The following is a 15,274-nucleotide window of genomic DNA, read 5'->3' as shown; positions in this document are numbered from 1 at the left end:
CAGGGGGAGGACTGGGATAGCTCCTTTTACTTTCTTAAGGGAGCTTTGAGTACATGGACTGAAGAGCCCAGCCGAGATCTCTCTCCAAAGTTAACACCCCACAAAACTCACCAGTGATTGTCTACTAACTCTCCAGCTTTCCCCATATTGTAGTGTATCTTGAGAGTCATCACAGGCGTCGGGAGAGTGATTTTGGTAGTGGAAAATACGGAGCAGGCAACTGCAAGGTGGGGGAGCGTTGGAGAGTTCGAATCGTGGGATGGGGATCTAGCAGGGAGGGTGCAGGATTGGGAGCAGTGGCTAAGGGCCGCTAGTTTTTTGAGGATAGGACTGGGAGTAGACTGAAGAAAACTCATTCTGGGCGAGGTTTGTAGTACAGTAGAGGCTACAGTAGTAGCACCAGGCGACACGTCGGGTCCTAATGACAGCAGTCTGATCACTAAGAAATTTGCCGGAGTAATACAGCTCCCTGGCACACAGAAAAATGTGTGGCTCTGGGAGAGGTTAGATGACACTTGTGCCCTTCCTCTGGGCACTTTGATAGCTGCTGCACTGGCTGGCCTTGTTCTTTTGCTAAGCAGAGACATAGCAATAGAGGCCACTGAAAGCTGTCCAAAAGCTGGGAAGGCATCATGATTGCCAGGTAATGGAGAAGTTAATGAGTAAAATGCTATCAAAGGCTGTTATATATCATGTACCTCTCACTTGGGGAGTTCCTGTGTCCCTGCTCACTAGTCCAGGGAAGTACCACTGTATACTTTCGGTATACATCTTGGCAGTGGCAGAAAAATAAGAGGGGAATGCATGAAGTCAGGAGTGCATGCTGCTCCAGCAGGTCTGTCTGTGGAATATGTTGGGCCTTCATCTGGTGATAAAAACCTAAGGGCCACGTCTCTTCCGCATGTCATCTTTGTTAAAAATTGGTGTATCTGGCAGATGGGAGGACCCAAGGGGATCCTCCCTTCCCAGTCCACTGGACACAAGGCTGCTGCTTTTCCCCATTCCCAGGTTCCAGCCATCAGGAAGGCTAAGTGCAGATTCCACTTAACTGGCTGGCCACAGGTTTACACAGGCAAGAAGGGGTCAGTACCTTTACAGCTGCGTGCATGAACACAAACAGTCCTCATAGGGCATGAACAATGCAGCCGGTTTAACTCTGTTCTTACCCTCTGGCTAATGAGATTTAAGGTTTGCTAGTGGAACATGCACATACACTCCCTCACTCAGCTCACATAAATATTCGTGTTTGCAGGTCTCTTCAGTCTCTGGCCCAAGCGGCAAGTTCTTCAAGGCTCTTTGGTGAGACCAGGAGCCTTTTATCTAGTTTCTGGGCCAGCTGTTGGGTCTTTGCGTGTTTTGGATTCCTATTTGCTGGCTGGTCTGACTTGAATTTTGCTAGTAGATCTTGTACGCTTACCCAGAATACAGAGGAAACTCACCCAGTTAATACAAACAGAGTTTGGTAAAAAGATAGAGCAGGTGGTACTCTTTTTTTTTTTTTTTTTTTTTGCATCCTTTTTTTTGGTAAAAAGATGGTGAACTGGCACAGGGCTTGGCCAGACAAGCACACTGACCAGCAGCCTGCTTGCCTGTTATCAGCCTCTTTTTACTTCCCACCCTCTCCATTTCCCCATGCTTGTTCCTCCTCTCTCCTCCTTATCCACTGCCCTTTCCCACCCGTGATCCTTTAATAAGTTTTGCACATTCCCACAATGCCCCTTAAAACTTCCTGTAGCAAGTTTGCTCTTTCCTTTGAGAGCTGTTCTGATAACCCACAATAATCTTGATTTCCTCTGCAAATTGATTACCAAGTTTTTGGTTGCATTTCTTCAATTGTTACCATTTCAATGATTCCTTTAATGATCCATCTATGAGTGTCTTGAGCCATGTCTCTGTTATCTGCATTTAATTAAGGTTTGTGCACCTGTGTGTTTAATTAATTATCTTTCTTGCTTATTGCCTTATCTTTTATGCTCAGCAGCCATTACCCAGCTACCTTTACATCCTTCCTCTTCCTGCATGCATGTGCAGGCTGGCATGCCTTCACAGCCTTCTGTTTGTTCTCTATGGTTGGTGCCAAAGGTGTCCCTTTGGGGACAATACTTTGAGTAGAGGGGATGCTGCGGGGCCGAGAGTTTGCTGTTTGTGTCCAGCACAGGACAGGGCTGTCTTGCCTGTCGTCTTCCATGTCATACGGAGCACAGCACACTTGGCTCTGGATGGGATGGGGCAGGTTGGGTGAGGGTGATGGCGGTGTTTATGGAGGTTCTGGACGAAGTCTTGACAGACTGTGTGCAGTCAGCTTTGTCCAGAAACTGCTTTCTTGGAAGGTACTGGGGAGTACTATATTATTTCAAGGAATCAGCCAGTGAGGAATTGGGCTACACAATTCAGTTGCTGTTACAAAGTCATGTTATTATTTTGTAAGCTGATCAAACTCTGTCTTGACAAACAGCTGTTATTTTCATGTCTTCATTGTTAATTTTGGAAAGCTTTTCCAGAACCTAAGAACTAGAAACTTTTTCATTTTCAGCTTCAGCTTTTTCATGGCAAGTGTCATCCTTTTGGCAGTGTTCTTCTAGCTTAGCTCTCCTCTCAGTATTCCATCCCTCATACATTAATGGAGAACAGTCACATCTTTTCTGGTCCTTTGAGTTTCTAGGCAAGCTGTTTTAAATCTTTAATTTTGTAGGAAAGGCTCTCTGTTTCCCTGCCTGTCATAGCAGCTTTTTTTCTGTGCATCTTGTTAACTTATGTTAGATAATTTTGTGTATGTGAAGGATGAGAAGAGTGTAATTTTTCAGATGAGTTCTCCTCAATGCTTTGTACGAATGACATCGTTTCTTCCCTATGCGTACTAGAAGTGCCTCTTTGTCTGAAGCATTATATCTTTCACTGATTCCACAAGACAACTGTAGTTGTATTCTTGAGATTAATTTGGCATAGCATATTGGATGTTTTCTTGTCCAAAAGAATTCTAGCTTTCTTTTTGTGTCAGCCAGTCAGTCACTGTGGACTAACAGTCTCTTTCTCAGTGCTTCCAAGTCTTTTTATACCTGGCATACACTTTTTATGGCTTAAAACTGACATCTTCCCTAGACTGCTGTAACCTTGCCCAGCATGGGTGGACAGTAACCCTGTGGCCAGTGACAGGTCCTGTTACACATCAGGTCATGCTCTTCAGTGCCTGTGTCTGGGCTTTGAGAGTGATTGATAAGGGCAAATGGCCTAGTGCAAAGGCAGCTGGTGCTATGACACATTTATGTGCCATGGCATCACTTCTGGCAATCACTGTGTTGTCATCTTCCCATATTGGATCTGTTCCTGTAGTGCAACCTCTTGGGCTTCTTTTGTCGTGACCCAGTAGGAAAGCTGGAATGCAAAGCCAGAAGGAATGGCAGGTACCTTCCTGGTAATGCATGAGCCGCAGTATCATCTGGGCAATAGCTAGGTTTGTAGTGCTCCAGGAGGTGGGGCATCGTACTTAGCTTTCATGGTCCCCTGGAATGTTGCTGATGCTGTTAGGGCTTGGAGGTATACAGAAAAGGTGCGAAAGGGGCTGGTAGGTCTAGGAAGAAGATTCTGGTCAGGTGGGAATGAACAGGTTCAGTGTCCCTTTGCCAGATAGGAAGGACTGAGAATTGCTTTGGGGAACAGACTTTCGAGACGGGGCAGTGTTCCAGCAGAATGGGGTCCCTTAGAGTGCTTGGCTAAGTGCTTAAAATGACAGGGTGTACTCGGGTGATGGTCTGACGCTGAGTTTGCGGGTTGTTCTAGATCAATGGGGTAGACATGACAGAAGCCAGGCATGATCAGGCAGTAGCGCTGCTTACCGCATCCTCCCCCACCATCGTGCTGCTGGTAGAGAGAGAGGGTGTAGAGCAGCTCAGCGAGGGAGACTCGCCAGGCGTGCCACGAGTGCGCATGCACTCCCCACCACCGCCTCCCAGCCATGGGGAGAGCCCACCGGAGGAGACACCTTCGCTGCAAAGGAACCATCTGTCTAAAGGCCTGGAGGATCAGTATCCCATTGAGGTGAGTCTGTCTGTTGGGATATGGGGTAGTGTCATCTTGGGTGTTTTTCATTTGAAAAATTGCTAGTCTGATGAGGGCTGTTCCACTGTGTTAACTGTGGTGTTGAGAAGTAATGGGGAATCCCCTTGTTCTGTGGGTGCTTACCTTGTGCTCACTCAAGTAAAACATCCCTCACTCCGTGTTTTTCAGTGTTTGTAGTCCTTATGTGGTATCCCTTATTCCCTTTGACTCTGCTTCTTGTTCCCTCAAGGAAATTCACCTTGTAAAAGCAGGTGGTCCCCTGGGACTCAGCATCGTAGGAGGCAGTGACCATTCAAGCCATCCATTTGGGATTCATGAACCAGGTGTCTTCATTTCAAAGGTAGAGTCCTGTGTGAGCAGCCTAGCAGTGGACACTCCTGAGCTGTTTAATTATTGGGGTTAAGATGAAAGATTTTGATGCAAGAGTCTTAAGAAGTACAGAATAAATTAAAGAGAAAAGAAAAAGGGATGGGAGAAGGATGTGTACATATGTAAAGAGTTAGCCTATACTAGACATACTGCTGCTGTTGTAGAAACCTAAATGGCACATAAAAGCCTGCAAACCTGTCTGATTCATGCTGAACTGTTTGGGGAGAGTTAGCTTTTAAAATTGCTGAGCTTATGTTAGCTTTTAATGAATCCTGGAAAGACGCAGGCATTTTGGAAAACCAGTCATGACTCTGAAAGTGTTAGTGTGATGAGTGTGTTACTGCAAGGAAAAACAGACACACTCTTCTGCATTCAGGCCAGTGTCCTGTGGGCCACTGCTCTCTTTCCAGTAGTGGCATTAGCTGACGCTATTTAGAGACAGCACAAAAACCAGCCACTTGCTGCAGGTCATTCCCTTTGTAGTCCCACACATCCACACTTACTGGATTAGGGGTGTTAGAGAGGACATCCCTGCCTAGCTCTTTCTGCATCCACACGTCTCTTGTCCCTTGGGCATACTGAATCTGTCTCCTCCAACACTTATGCCTGCAAGTCCCAGAACATCATTACCTGTCACCTGAAGAAGCACTCTTTGATCTGCTCTAAACCAGTGTCCCACTGGTTACACTGTGGGACATGCTCCTCCATTCTGGTATTGTCAGTTTGGTAAACAGAAGTCCTGTATTCAGCTTACTCACCACCTTCAGTGTTGTAAACCTCACTTATTCTCCTTCCTCAGCTTTCTCTCCAAACTTGAGGGTTGTGGCCTTTGTTTCTCCTTGCAAGGTGCTGCTTCATCCCCTCATTGTTGCCTTTCTCCAGACCTCCTCTAGTCCAGCTATGTCCTTCTCAAGATGTAGCATCACAGGATCATTCAAGTTGGAAGGGACCTGCAGAGGTTATTTGATCTCACTGAAAGCATGGGGCCAGCCTGTATCAGCTTGTTGAGAGCCTTGTCTAGTCAAGTTCTGAGTATCTTCAGAGATGGAGATCTCACAGCCTCTCTGGACTTCTCTTCCACTGTTTAACTACTATTATGGTGTATGTTTTTTTCCTAATATCTAGACAGAATTTTCCTTGTTCCAACTTGGATCCCGTGCCTCTCTCCCTATACCACTGTGTGCCTTTGAGAAGAGCCTGGCGTCTGTTTTCTCTGTACCGTTGTGTTAGGTAGTTGAAGACAACGGCAACATCCCTTTTAGCTTCCCGTTCTCAACAATGAAAAACCCCAGGTTTCTGCCTCTCTTTGTACAATGTATTCTCAACACCCCTGTTCATGTTCTTGGCCCTCTGCTCCACTCATTCCACTTTATCAGAGTCTGCCTTGTGCTCTAGATGCAACACCACAAGCACTCATCAGTGAAGAACGATCACTTCCCTTGGCTGGCTACACCCTCCACTGCTGCAAGGATTGCAAGAGCATACTGCTGCCTTAGCTGCCTTTCAGAGCATACTGGATCCAAGCCTCTGGCTAGCAACAAGCCTCTGAAACAGCATGTCTTGTTTGACAGATGTGTGCCTCTGTCCCTTGCAGAAGTGGTTTGCAGTAGGTTTAACCTGATGCTTCCTGTTGGTGCCGACGTGTTCATTCTGGGATTGCTTCAGTGCCTCCTTTTCTGTGGTTTGTTTCTCCTCATCTGCTACAAGGCACTACTCCTTGTAAAATGTCAGGTGCGTGACTGTAGTGAGAAGGACTCTTCACTGTGTTGCCAGCAGACTCAAGCTCCCAGCGTTCTCCAGCTTGGGAGCCTCTGCTGTTTGTTTAAGCGTAGCCTGTAGCTGACCCTTCTTCTGTACAACATCGGATTGGGACTGTTCTCTCTGCAGTGTTTCTGCAAAGAGCCTGTTGCTCTCCTGTTCATTTTCACTGATGCTATGCAGTATGCTCACCTCATCCTGTAGCTTCTTCACCTGCTAGCTTGGCACCGTGATCAGAGCCCACCTTCCACTGGTGAGAGCACCACCAGCCCCAGGGAGAGGTCCCAGGCACTCCCTGTAGCCCAAGACCCTGAAAGCTTTATCCTTCCTTGTGGAAGTGCCAGGGATAGCACCAAGGATACTCTGACTGGTGTTGGAGACCTTACCCTGTGGCCTGTCACCATCATCCTTGCATAGTCCTCGGTGCAGTTTCTGGGTCCCCATCTGCTCTGCCTTTTTTGGAACAGAGAACTGAACAGTCCTGGAGATGTACGTGATTCTGTCTGTCTTCATCTCAGTACCCTTTCTGATGATGCCCAAAGTTTTGTTGGCTTTTTCTTGTCTCTTCCTGCATGCAGAGCCCATAATTTCAGAGAACATGTGAGTGTCTCTAGGAACTTGCCTGAGTTACTGTTTCTGAGTTCAGTGTTGTGTGTGCATGGTTCAAGGTGTTTTTCCGTAGACTCGTTGTCTGTGCTGAAGCTCATGTCTTTTTAACGCGTTTTCTTCACCCCTTTTGAAGTTCCCCACCACCAGGGTGGTGTCTGGCTGCTCAAAACAGCACAATATCATCTGCAGATCTGGAGATTTCACTGTTCACTACCTTTTTCAGGTTACAAGTGGATGTGCTGAATAACACCAGTCCTGTACCAACCCCTCAGGCACCCTACCAGTGAATCTTCTGTGTCCTGAGCAGCAGCTGTCCAGCCCTGCCCTTTGTTTCCTCTCCTTTAACCAGCTTTCATTAAAATGGCCTTTCCTCCCGTCTAGTGGACACAGCTTCTCTGATAGACTTTGCACCAGACCTTGTCAAGAACCATTCGGAAGTGGAGAAGTTACATCTACCAGATTGCTTCCTTCATGTGTTCATTGTTTCTCTCGCAGTGCTTCAGCAGGTCAATGAGGCAGGATTTGCTTATCCACATGCTCACAGATCTTTTCCTTTGTTCACCCTATTGTTTTACCAGGAATAGAAGTTAGGTTTCTTGGTTAGTAACTCTGTAGCTCTCAAGATCTCCTCTAGAGCACTTCTTGAGGACTGGAGGTGTACTCACACTGTCAGTGCTGGTACAGTGGCTGTTTGTAATGGTAGATGTTGCACTTCCAGCAACAGCCCTGCAGTTTAACATTTGAGTTTCTCACAGTTCTTGTGAGAAAGCTGTCTTCTGGTTACAGTCACAGGCTAAGTCATGGGAAAGCTGACACGGGAGTGGTTCGGATGAAAATGATAATATGAGGATATAAGAGCATATCGAATGGCACTTTAAAGCAAATCTTACTTCATTCTTTGCCAGGGTTCACAGATAACGCTACCTCTTGGGTTGCGGAGAAAGAAGTCAAAACAGGCCTCAGAGGATGTTGGAGGATAGCCTAGGGACACAATCGGTGTCTCTCCAAGGAGAGATGGAATTTCCTTCTCTAGTTGTAATATTAATGATCCTTTGCAGGTCATTCCCCGTGGACTGGCATCTCGCAGTGGGCTCCGTGTAGGGGACAGGATCCTGGAGGTAAATAGTATTGACCTGCGCCATGCTACCCACCAGGAAGCAGTGAATGCCCTGCTCTCTAACACCCAGGAGCTGACTATGTTAGTAAGGCGAGATCCGCCACCACCTGGCATGCAGGTAGGTTCTGAGTAAGAGAACGGGGCGGGGAATCGCACTTCTCTTTATAGAAGGATCACTTTTCAAGGCAGTTCCTTACCTGGTTGGAAGTCTGGAACTAGAGTGCAAATTAACCTTCTGGTTGAAATTTCCTTCCCTTTGGGCAGAATCCAAATTATATATCTCTTGTAAGTATCTATCCAGTTGAGGACTGTGGAGGGCCTCTTGGCATGCCCATGGTGATACTGTGATCAGAGAATTATCAGTTTTCATGAAGACCAGACCTGAACAGGGGACAGAAATACAGAAAAGGGCAGAAGACTCATCAAAAGTCTGTGTCAAATGGGTGAAAGGCCTAATTTGGGTCCTTTTCAGGGTATTTAGAATATGGCCAGCTACTAGGAGTGTTTCTTCAACAGCTCCTGTCTGAACATGACCTAGAAACAAGGAGACCTTTTCTGTGTTTACAGGAAATATGTATTGAAAAGGCTCCAGGAGAAAAGCTGGGCATCAGCATCCGGGGTGGAGCAAAAGGTCATGCTGGAAACCCATTTGATCCCACTGATGAAGGCATCTTCATTTCTAAGGTACCAGACCACTAACTCTGCAGCTTGGTTGCATGCAAGGACTGCTGGGGAAAAGGGTGATCCCTGTGGAATTTGTCTGATACGCTGTCTCCACTTTTCACTGGGTACATCAGTTCTCCTCCATCCACTGAAGGAGGCACATCTGTTTCCTTTCATATTTCTTCCTCTGCAACAGCCACATTTCTTCTTTCATTTCCTAGGTTTGCTTTCATTTTGCCTTGTGCTTCTTGCTTTTTTTTGTATAACATGGACCCATGCATCTTTCCTCTTCTCCTTCATTCCTGTTGCTTCCCCCAGATGCTTGTGGCCTTCCTGCCCACTCAAGCATGCATGCTCTTCTCTCCTTCCATCAAAAATATTATGAATTGCTCACCTTTCCTCCTGTGCCATGCAACGTGTATGTAATTTTGTTCTCTTTCCTTTGCAAATGACTGCTTGCGGGCATATGTATTTGTTATGTTGCTTTTCCCCAAGAAGTAATGCATATTTTCTTTTCAACAATATACTGTGTATAAGCTTATGCTCCTTAGTGAAACATTTTGTCTCTTCTTTCTTGTTAGCAACAGAGCATAGTGATAAATGGTGTAATTTTTGGTCTTCATGCTGACCAAAGGGGCTTTGGATGTTCACGTTAGTGTCACTGGCTCCCTTTTCAGCTAGTATGGTAGGGCAGAAACTCTGCTCTAGCTCTAGAGGTCTTAATAATACTTGCTGGATGGTGGGCACTCCATAGTTGCCAGTTGCAGTAACCATTTCTAATAATGGGCTACTTCCAAAGGAAGGGAGTGGTCAGCAATTGTTATTACAAGTTATTACTTGATACGACTTCTTTACCCGAGTTTTAAAGTTAAAAGAGTAAAATCAGTCTATCAAAGTAATAGCTGGACGTTCAACTGCAATACTTCTAATAGCAGTAAAATAAAATCTAAGATTATTGTAACTTACTTTTTAAAAAAGTAACTTTAATTATTGTAACTGATTATTTTTAATGATTAAGGTAGGGTTTTTTTATCTTCTTCATTGTTACAGCGTTTAGGGGTTTGGAAGGCTTACAGTTCAGCCCTATTGCAGGATTCGTTTACCCCTTTCCCTCCTGCCTTTTTTTAAAAAATAGTAGTTATTTTAACCTGTGGAGAACCAAAGCACTGAACTTTTCTGCTGTTCCTTCAACTGTGTTACTTCAGCTTGATCTCTCTTATCTGTCCTAACCAGTGTGTCTTTCCTGCTTCTGTTATTTTGTCTGTATATTCCCAATAACTGAGAGATAAGGTAGTGCTTTTTCTTCTCCCTCCTCTTTGGATGTCTGATTGCTACCTTCTTTCTCCTTAGTTTTTCTTAATTTGCATTTCCATTGAGTCCCTTAATTGTAGTTTTTTAAAAAAATTGTAATCGAGTTCTTCCTTTTTAAAACCTTCATGATGAAATGTTACAAGTTGAATACCGTGGGAAGTATAAATTATATCTACAATTTGAAATTAATGATCTGTCTCAACGGGGATAGCTCAGTGCCCCTCAGTGACATATCAATAATATAGATGACAGTTGGCGTTAAGGACATTTTTCTACATTAATTTCACCTCCTCCCATTATTTCTGGGTGTTCTACTGTCACACTTATGCACTTGCTCTCCCTGGAAAAGAAATTGTGAGTACTCGGTCTTTTTCCATTCGGCTGCATGTGCCCACTTTTGTGCATGCACACGCACTCACACACACTTAAATGTTTTCCTTTACAGGCCTGAAGAAATTCTGTGTAGGCATGCATGGCTGCTTTACCTCCCCTCAAATATAAAAAAAAATATATAAATGCATGCAGCATTTTTTCTCCTCTTTTTACAGGTACTTTATTAAACATGTATCTGTTTTTTCTCTAAAACAGCTCTCATAAATCCAACAAACACCTATGCCTTTCGTTTGTTTTGGGTTTTTTTGCCTCTCTGATCCCAGTAATATGTGGCGTGCAGTAGTCCTTTCTTTTTTTCTTTCCTCTGATGTTACCTGTGCCTCCATCGTCCCTTGACAACCAGTCATGCATGTCCTTGCATTTCCCACACCCAGCAACCACCTTTGTGCACCATTGTGTGCTCCTTATTCTCTTGTCATAGATTGACAGGCTTTGCTTGGGATCCCTGACATCGACATTCTTTCTGCAAAGCCCTTGTGTAGCACTGGTCATAATTCTCTTTGTAAAGCTTAGTTATATTGGTTCTTTGGCTTTAAGAGTGGGCCTTTGAACTGAAGCCGTTCATTTGTCTGTGGTGTTCCCAGCGAGGTCGTTATAAATACCAAATGTATTTAGGTCTTCATTTGAGCTAGCTTGACTGTGTGTACGTCCCCTGTTGTTTCAAGCTTCTTGTTTTCCCATTAGAAAAAGTAATGTCCATTTGGTGATTCTGTTCCTTTCGCTAAGGCACTTTGAGTTGTATCCTGTATTTCTGTCTGGTTCCCGATAGTAACTTCTATCGCTATTGCTCAATTTTTTTCTCACTTCCCCAGCTTGCGTATTTCTCCCGAGCCTCATGTTTGCATGTGTTTGGGTTTGGGGATTTTTTTTTTTCCTTTTCTTTCACTTTGTACCCGCAGCAAGTCCTGCAGTCTCTTTTTCCCACTCTGGAGTGGGAAAAAGTATGAATAGAACTCCTTGCCTTTATTGCCTTTGTTCTGGTGGCAAAGCATGCACTTTCATTCTCTCCTCAAACGTACATGGATGCTTGCACTCTGTAAGACAAACTCTGGCTTTCATGTGCCTTATCAATATGCTGCATGTAGTTGCTTCCCCTCGTAGCAGCTTGTGTACATCAGGCAAGTATGAGTTCTTGTGACTTGCTGAGGAAAGAAAATAGGAGTTAAACATTATTTCTGTGAAAGAGAGGATGGAAAATGGCAGACAGGCGTCATTTGTTATGCCTGTCTCTACCCCAAAGACAGGGAAAAAGTCTTTATGCCTCATTTATCTTAATCCACAAAAATTATCCCTATGCTTGCATTTTCTGTGTTTCCCAACAAAAAATTATTACACTTTCCTTTCTGTGAAGATAAATCATAGATGCAAGAGCTTTCTTTCTCACCTGCTTCATTGATAAAACAAAAGCAGTTTCTTTCCTTGGGACGACACATTTCAAATACAGATTCTTTATATCTCCCATAAGATATTTCTTCTGTACCTGTTTCCTCTACCAAATTGTACATGTTCTTCCTTTCCTTTCTGTAACTACATGTAAATACTTCCAGATGCCTTCCCTGACGTGTAGCTGCAGCCTTTTCTCCCTGTTTCCTTCGTATGCTGTCCTCTCTCATTACTTCTTCCTGATGGTCCCCATGCTCTCTGATCTTCTCTTACCTCCTTAGGTGATATCTTGATTCCCCCCATTTGTTACAGGTGAGCTCCTCAGGGGCTGCGGCCCGAGATGGCCGTCTGAAGGTGGGAATGCGGATCCTGGAGGTGAATCACCAGAGTTTGCTGGGAATGACGCATACAGAAGCAGTACAGATACTCCGAAGTGTGGGTGATGCGCTCCTTGTGCTAGTGTGTGATGGCTTTGATCCCAAGGCTGCAGCTGCGATTGAGGTGAGAACTGAAGTGCAGGGTGCCCTCACAGTGACCAGTACCACAAAGATCCTGCTTCTTTCTTCACAGAAGATTGCTAGATTATTCCAGTCTTTTGCTGTAGAATTTTTTTTTTTTTTTGAGGTCCCAGATTTCAGAGTCTGGTCTCCCGCTGTATGAGCTGGAGGTGGTTGCCAGTTCATAAAAGCAAGTCGCTAAAGACTGTCTCTTTTCTGTTGATTTCAGAACTGTTTCACAACATCACTGCACTGGTTAGAAATGTAGCTTTTCAAATTTTCAGGCTAATGTTCTCCAGGCTATTTATGTGTATATTTTCTTGTGCCAATTGTTACATTTAAAGTAAATTGTATTTTTATTGGTATTTGCCTTTCCCCACAAGGAAACACCCATAGCAGTCCTGTGCTTTCTCAGCCTTTTTTCTTCAAGGCTTAGCAAGTAAGCTTTTTTATTCTCCACAAGAATATGTACCCAATCCTTTGTCAGCTTATCCCCTCTCTGTACCAATTGCAGTTTAAACTCATCTTCCTTAGATCTCAAGTGCCTTGGATAATTGACAGCTGAAATAAGGTTTCAGGTTGTGAAAGAGTTCTGACTTGCCTAGGATCATCTTGGTGCTCCGTATCTGGGAGACCGGGAATATGGAATTTTTTGTATGACACACTGTAGGCTTCCACCATGTATTACTGCCTTTTTGCTTTGCAGATGTCCCCAGGAATTATTGCAAACCCTTTTGCTGCTGGTATTGGGCGCAAGAATAGCCTGGAAAGTATCTCTTCCATTGATCGGGATTTAAGCCCTGAAGAACTGGAGATCCTACAGAAGGTGGGTATGCTGGGAGAATGTTATGGAGTGGAAAAAGTTTCTGAAAATCTCTCGTGTCTCCCTTGGTGCATGGAATCTGCAGAATTATGGGTAGTGGACTTCCTTTTTATGGGATCAGCAGGTCCCAGCACTTTTATCAGGAGTGCACTAGGATGGGACTGTGAAATCTTCATGAGGTTACAGGTGCTCCGAGTGGGGAGAGAGCACTGAGTGAAGTGGCTCTAACTTTGGTCTCTCCTAGGAGATGGAAATGGTGAGAGAAGCAACTCAGTGGGAAAGAGAAGAAATGGAGAAAGTGGTGAGAGATTTTTCATGTAGCAGAATCTGTTCTTGACAGTGGTTCTGCCAAGCCTGTGAGAGCCTTAAGGAGAATGCCACAAATTATCTCTACCCAGCTAATGCCATGGGGGGCTTTGGGCCTTCTCTCTTCATAGCACACCATTCAGTGATGCTAGCTGCTTTTTGGCTTTGCCATACCTTCCTATGTACCTTTTTGGTGGTACTCTTCTGTTATTTACAGAGTTCGTCTTTCTCTTACCTGCTGGTACCTCCTGGCCAAGCTGAAACTTTGAGAAAAATGGCTTATTACCTTGAAAGTCCCACATTTAATCAGTTCTCTCTATAGAGCACTCCATGACCTGACAGAGCTTTTATGAGCAAAGATGAGAACACACAGCTCAGAGCTGCCCTGAATTGAAGAAGTGGCAATGTTCATCAATTGCAAGTTTGTGCTCCTCAGTTCAGATGATGTTTTTCCTGATGCGGTATAAGAACTTAGTATTTCTGCCCACTGTTTCAGCCTTTCACAGAAAAAGATTAGCAGAGTCAAGCCCCTCGAGGTCTTGGGTTTTCTAGTTGTCCCTCTTAAAACTGTAATTTATGCAGTCAAACTCTTTCGGAAGATGAGGGAAAACAGAATTCTTCAGTATTGTCAGTTAGGAGTCTGCTCTCCTGGCAGATAAGTACTATGTGCACATTTTGAGGGCGTTTCTTCAGGTTTCCAATTTAGGTATACCTAATATTTCTCTAGGTTCTTTCTGTAGTTGGAAACACAGCTTTTTTTTTTACATTTGCTACCCCACAAGAATGTTAGATGTGTTGGCAATTCTGGATGGAGGTGATCTTTATAATTTAGTTAACGCTTGAGATTTTGCTTGTTTTGGGAAAAACAATTAAGGTTTTAGATGGGCAGTGAACAAGAAGATGGCTGTATGACCTTTAAGGCATGCGATGGGAGGGAGGAGAGAGGGAGAAGACCGGCCTGGCTGAACAGAGTGATTTGACTGGAACTCAGGGGAAAAAGAAGAATTTACCACCTTTGGAAGAGCCTCTGGAGGGCTATAAGGATGTCGCAAATTTATGCAGGGCGAAGATTAGAGAGGCGAAAGCCCAGCTAGAACTCCGGCTGCCCACTGCTGTAAAAGATAACAAAAAAATGTTTTTACAAATGTTTTTACAAATGCATTAGGAACAAAAGGAGGGCCAAGGAGAATCTCCATGTTTTATTGGATGCAGCAGGGAACATTGCCACCAAGGATGAGGAAAAGGCTGAGGTACTTCATGCTTTCTTTGTGTCAGTCTTTAATAGGAAGACCAGCTTCTTTCTGGGTACTCAGCCCCCTGAGCTGGAGAACAGAGACAAGGAGAAGAATGAAGTCCCCACAGTCCAGTAGGAAACAGTGACCTGCAGCTCCACTTAGACACGCACAAATCTATGCGGCCGGATAGGATCTGCCCAAGGGCACTGAGGGAGCTGGCAGAGGAGCTTGCCAAGCCGCTCTCCATCACTTAGCAGCAGTCCTGGCAAACCGGAGAGGTCCCAGAACACTGGAGGTTAGCCAGTGTGGTGCCCGTCTGCAAAAAGGGCTGGAAGGAGATCGGGGGAACTGCAGGCCTGTCAGCCTGAGCTCGGTGCTGGGGAAGGCTATGGAGCAGATCATCTTGAGGGCCATCACGCATCATGTACAGAACAACCAGGGGACCAGGCCCAGCCAGCATGGGGTTATGAAAGGCAGGGCCTGCTTGACTGACCTCATCTCCCTCTACGACAAGGTGACCCGCTTAGTGGATGAGGGAAGGGCTGTGGATGTTGTCCACCTAGACTTCAGTAAAGCCTTTGACACCATCGCCCACAGCATCTCCTGGAGAAACTGGCTGCTCGTGGCTGGGACGGGTGTGCTCTGCACTGGGTTAGAAGCTGGCTGGGTGGCCAGGCCCAGAGGTGGTGGGGAATGGAGTGACGTCCCGCTGGCGGCTGGTCACATGTGGCGTTCCCCAGGGCTCCGTGCTGGG

At 45.1% G+C, this 15,274-nt stretch overlaps 1 protein-coding gene across 28 annotated transcripts in view; it reads left to right on the top strand.

Annotated features, from left to right (window-relative positions):
- The window catches only part of SCRIB (scribble planar cell polarity protein), a 116,886-nt gene that overhangs the window by 56,346 nt on the left and 45,266 nt on the right, over positions 1-15,274 (top strand). For 24 of the 28 annotated variants that reach the window (XM_040585407.1, XM_040585380.1, XM_040585385.1 and 21 more), the window contains 7 exons: positions 3,778-4,035; positions 4,286-4,396; positions 7,851-8,027; positions 8,477-8,593; positions 11,972-12,160; positions 12,863-12,982; positions 13,224-13,280. In XM_040585407.1, coding sequence (XP_040441341.1) covers positions 3,778-4,035; positions 4,286-4,396; positions 7,851-8,027; positions 8,477-8,593; positions 11,972-12,160; positions 12,863-12,982; positions 13,224-13,280 — 1,029 coding nt within the window. The remainder of the gene's footprint in view (positions 1-3,777; positions 4,036-4,285; positions 4,397-7,850; positions 8,028-8,476; positions 8,594-11,971; positions 12,161-12,862; positions 12,983-13,223; positions 13,281-15,274) is intronic. The other 4 variants (XM_040585399.1, XM_040585397.1, XM_040585387.1 and 1 more) reach the window with 1 other exon arrangement.

The sequence above is a fragment of the Falco naumanni genome, chromosome 3 (assembly GCF_017639655.2).
Source record: "Falco naumanni isolate bFalNau1 chromosome 3, bFalNau1.pat, whole genome shotgun sequence".
NCBI classification, from domain to species: Eukaryota; Metazoa; Chordata; class Aves; order Falconiformes; family Falconidae; genus Falco; species Falco naumanni.
This window is presented reverse-complemented; position numbering and strand designations above follow the sequence as displayed.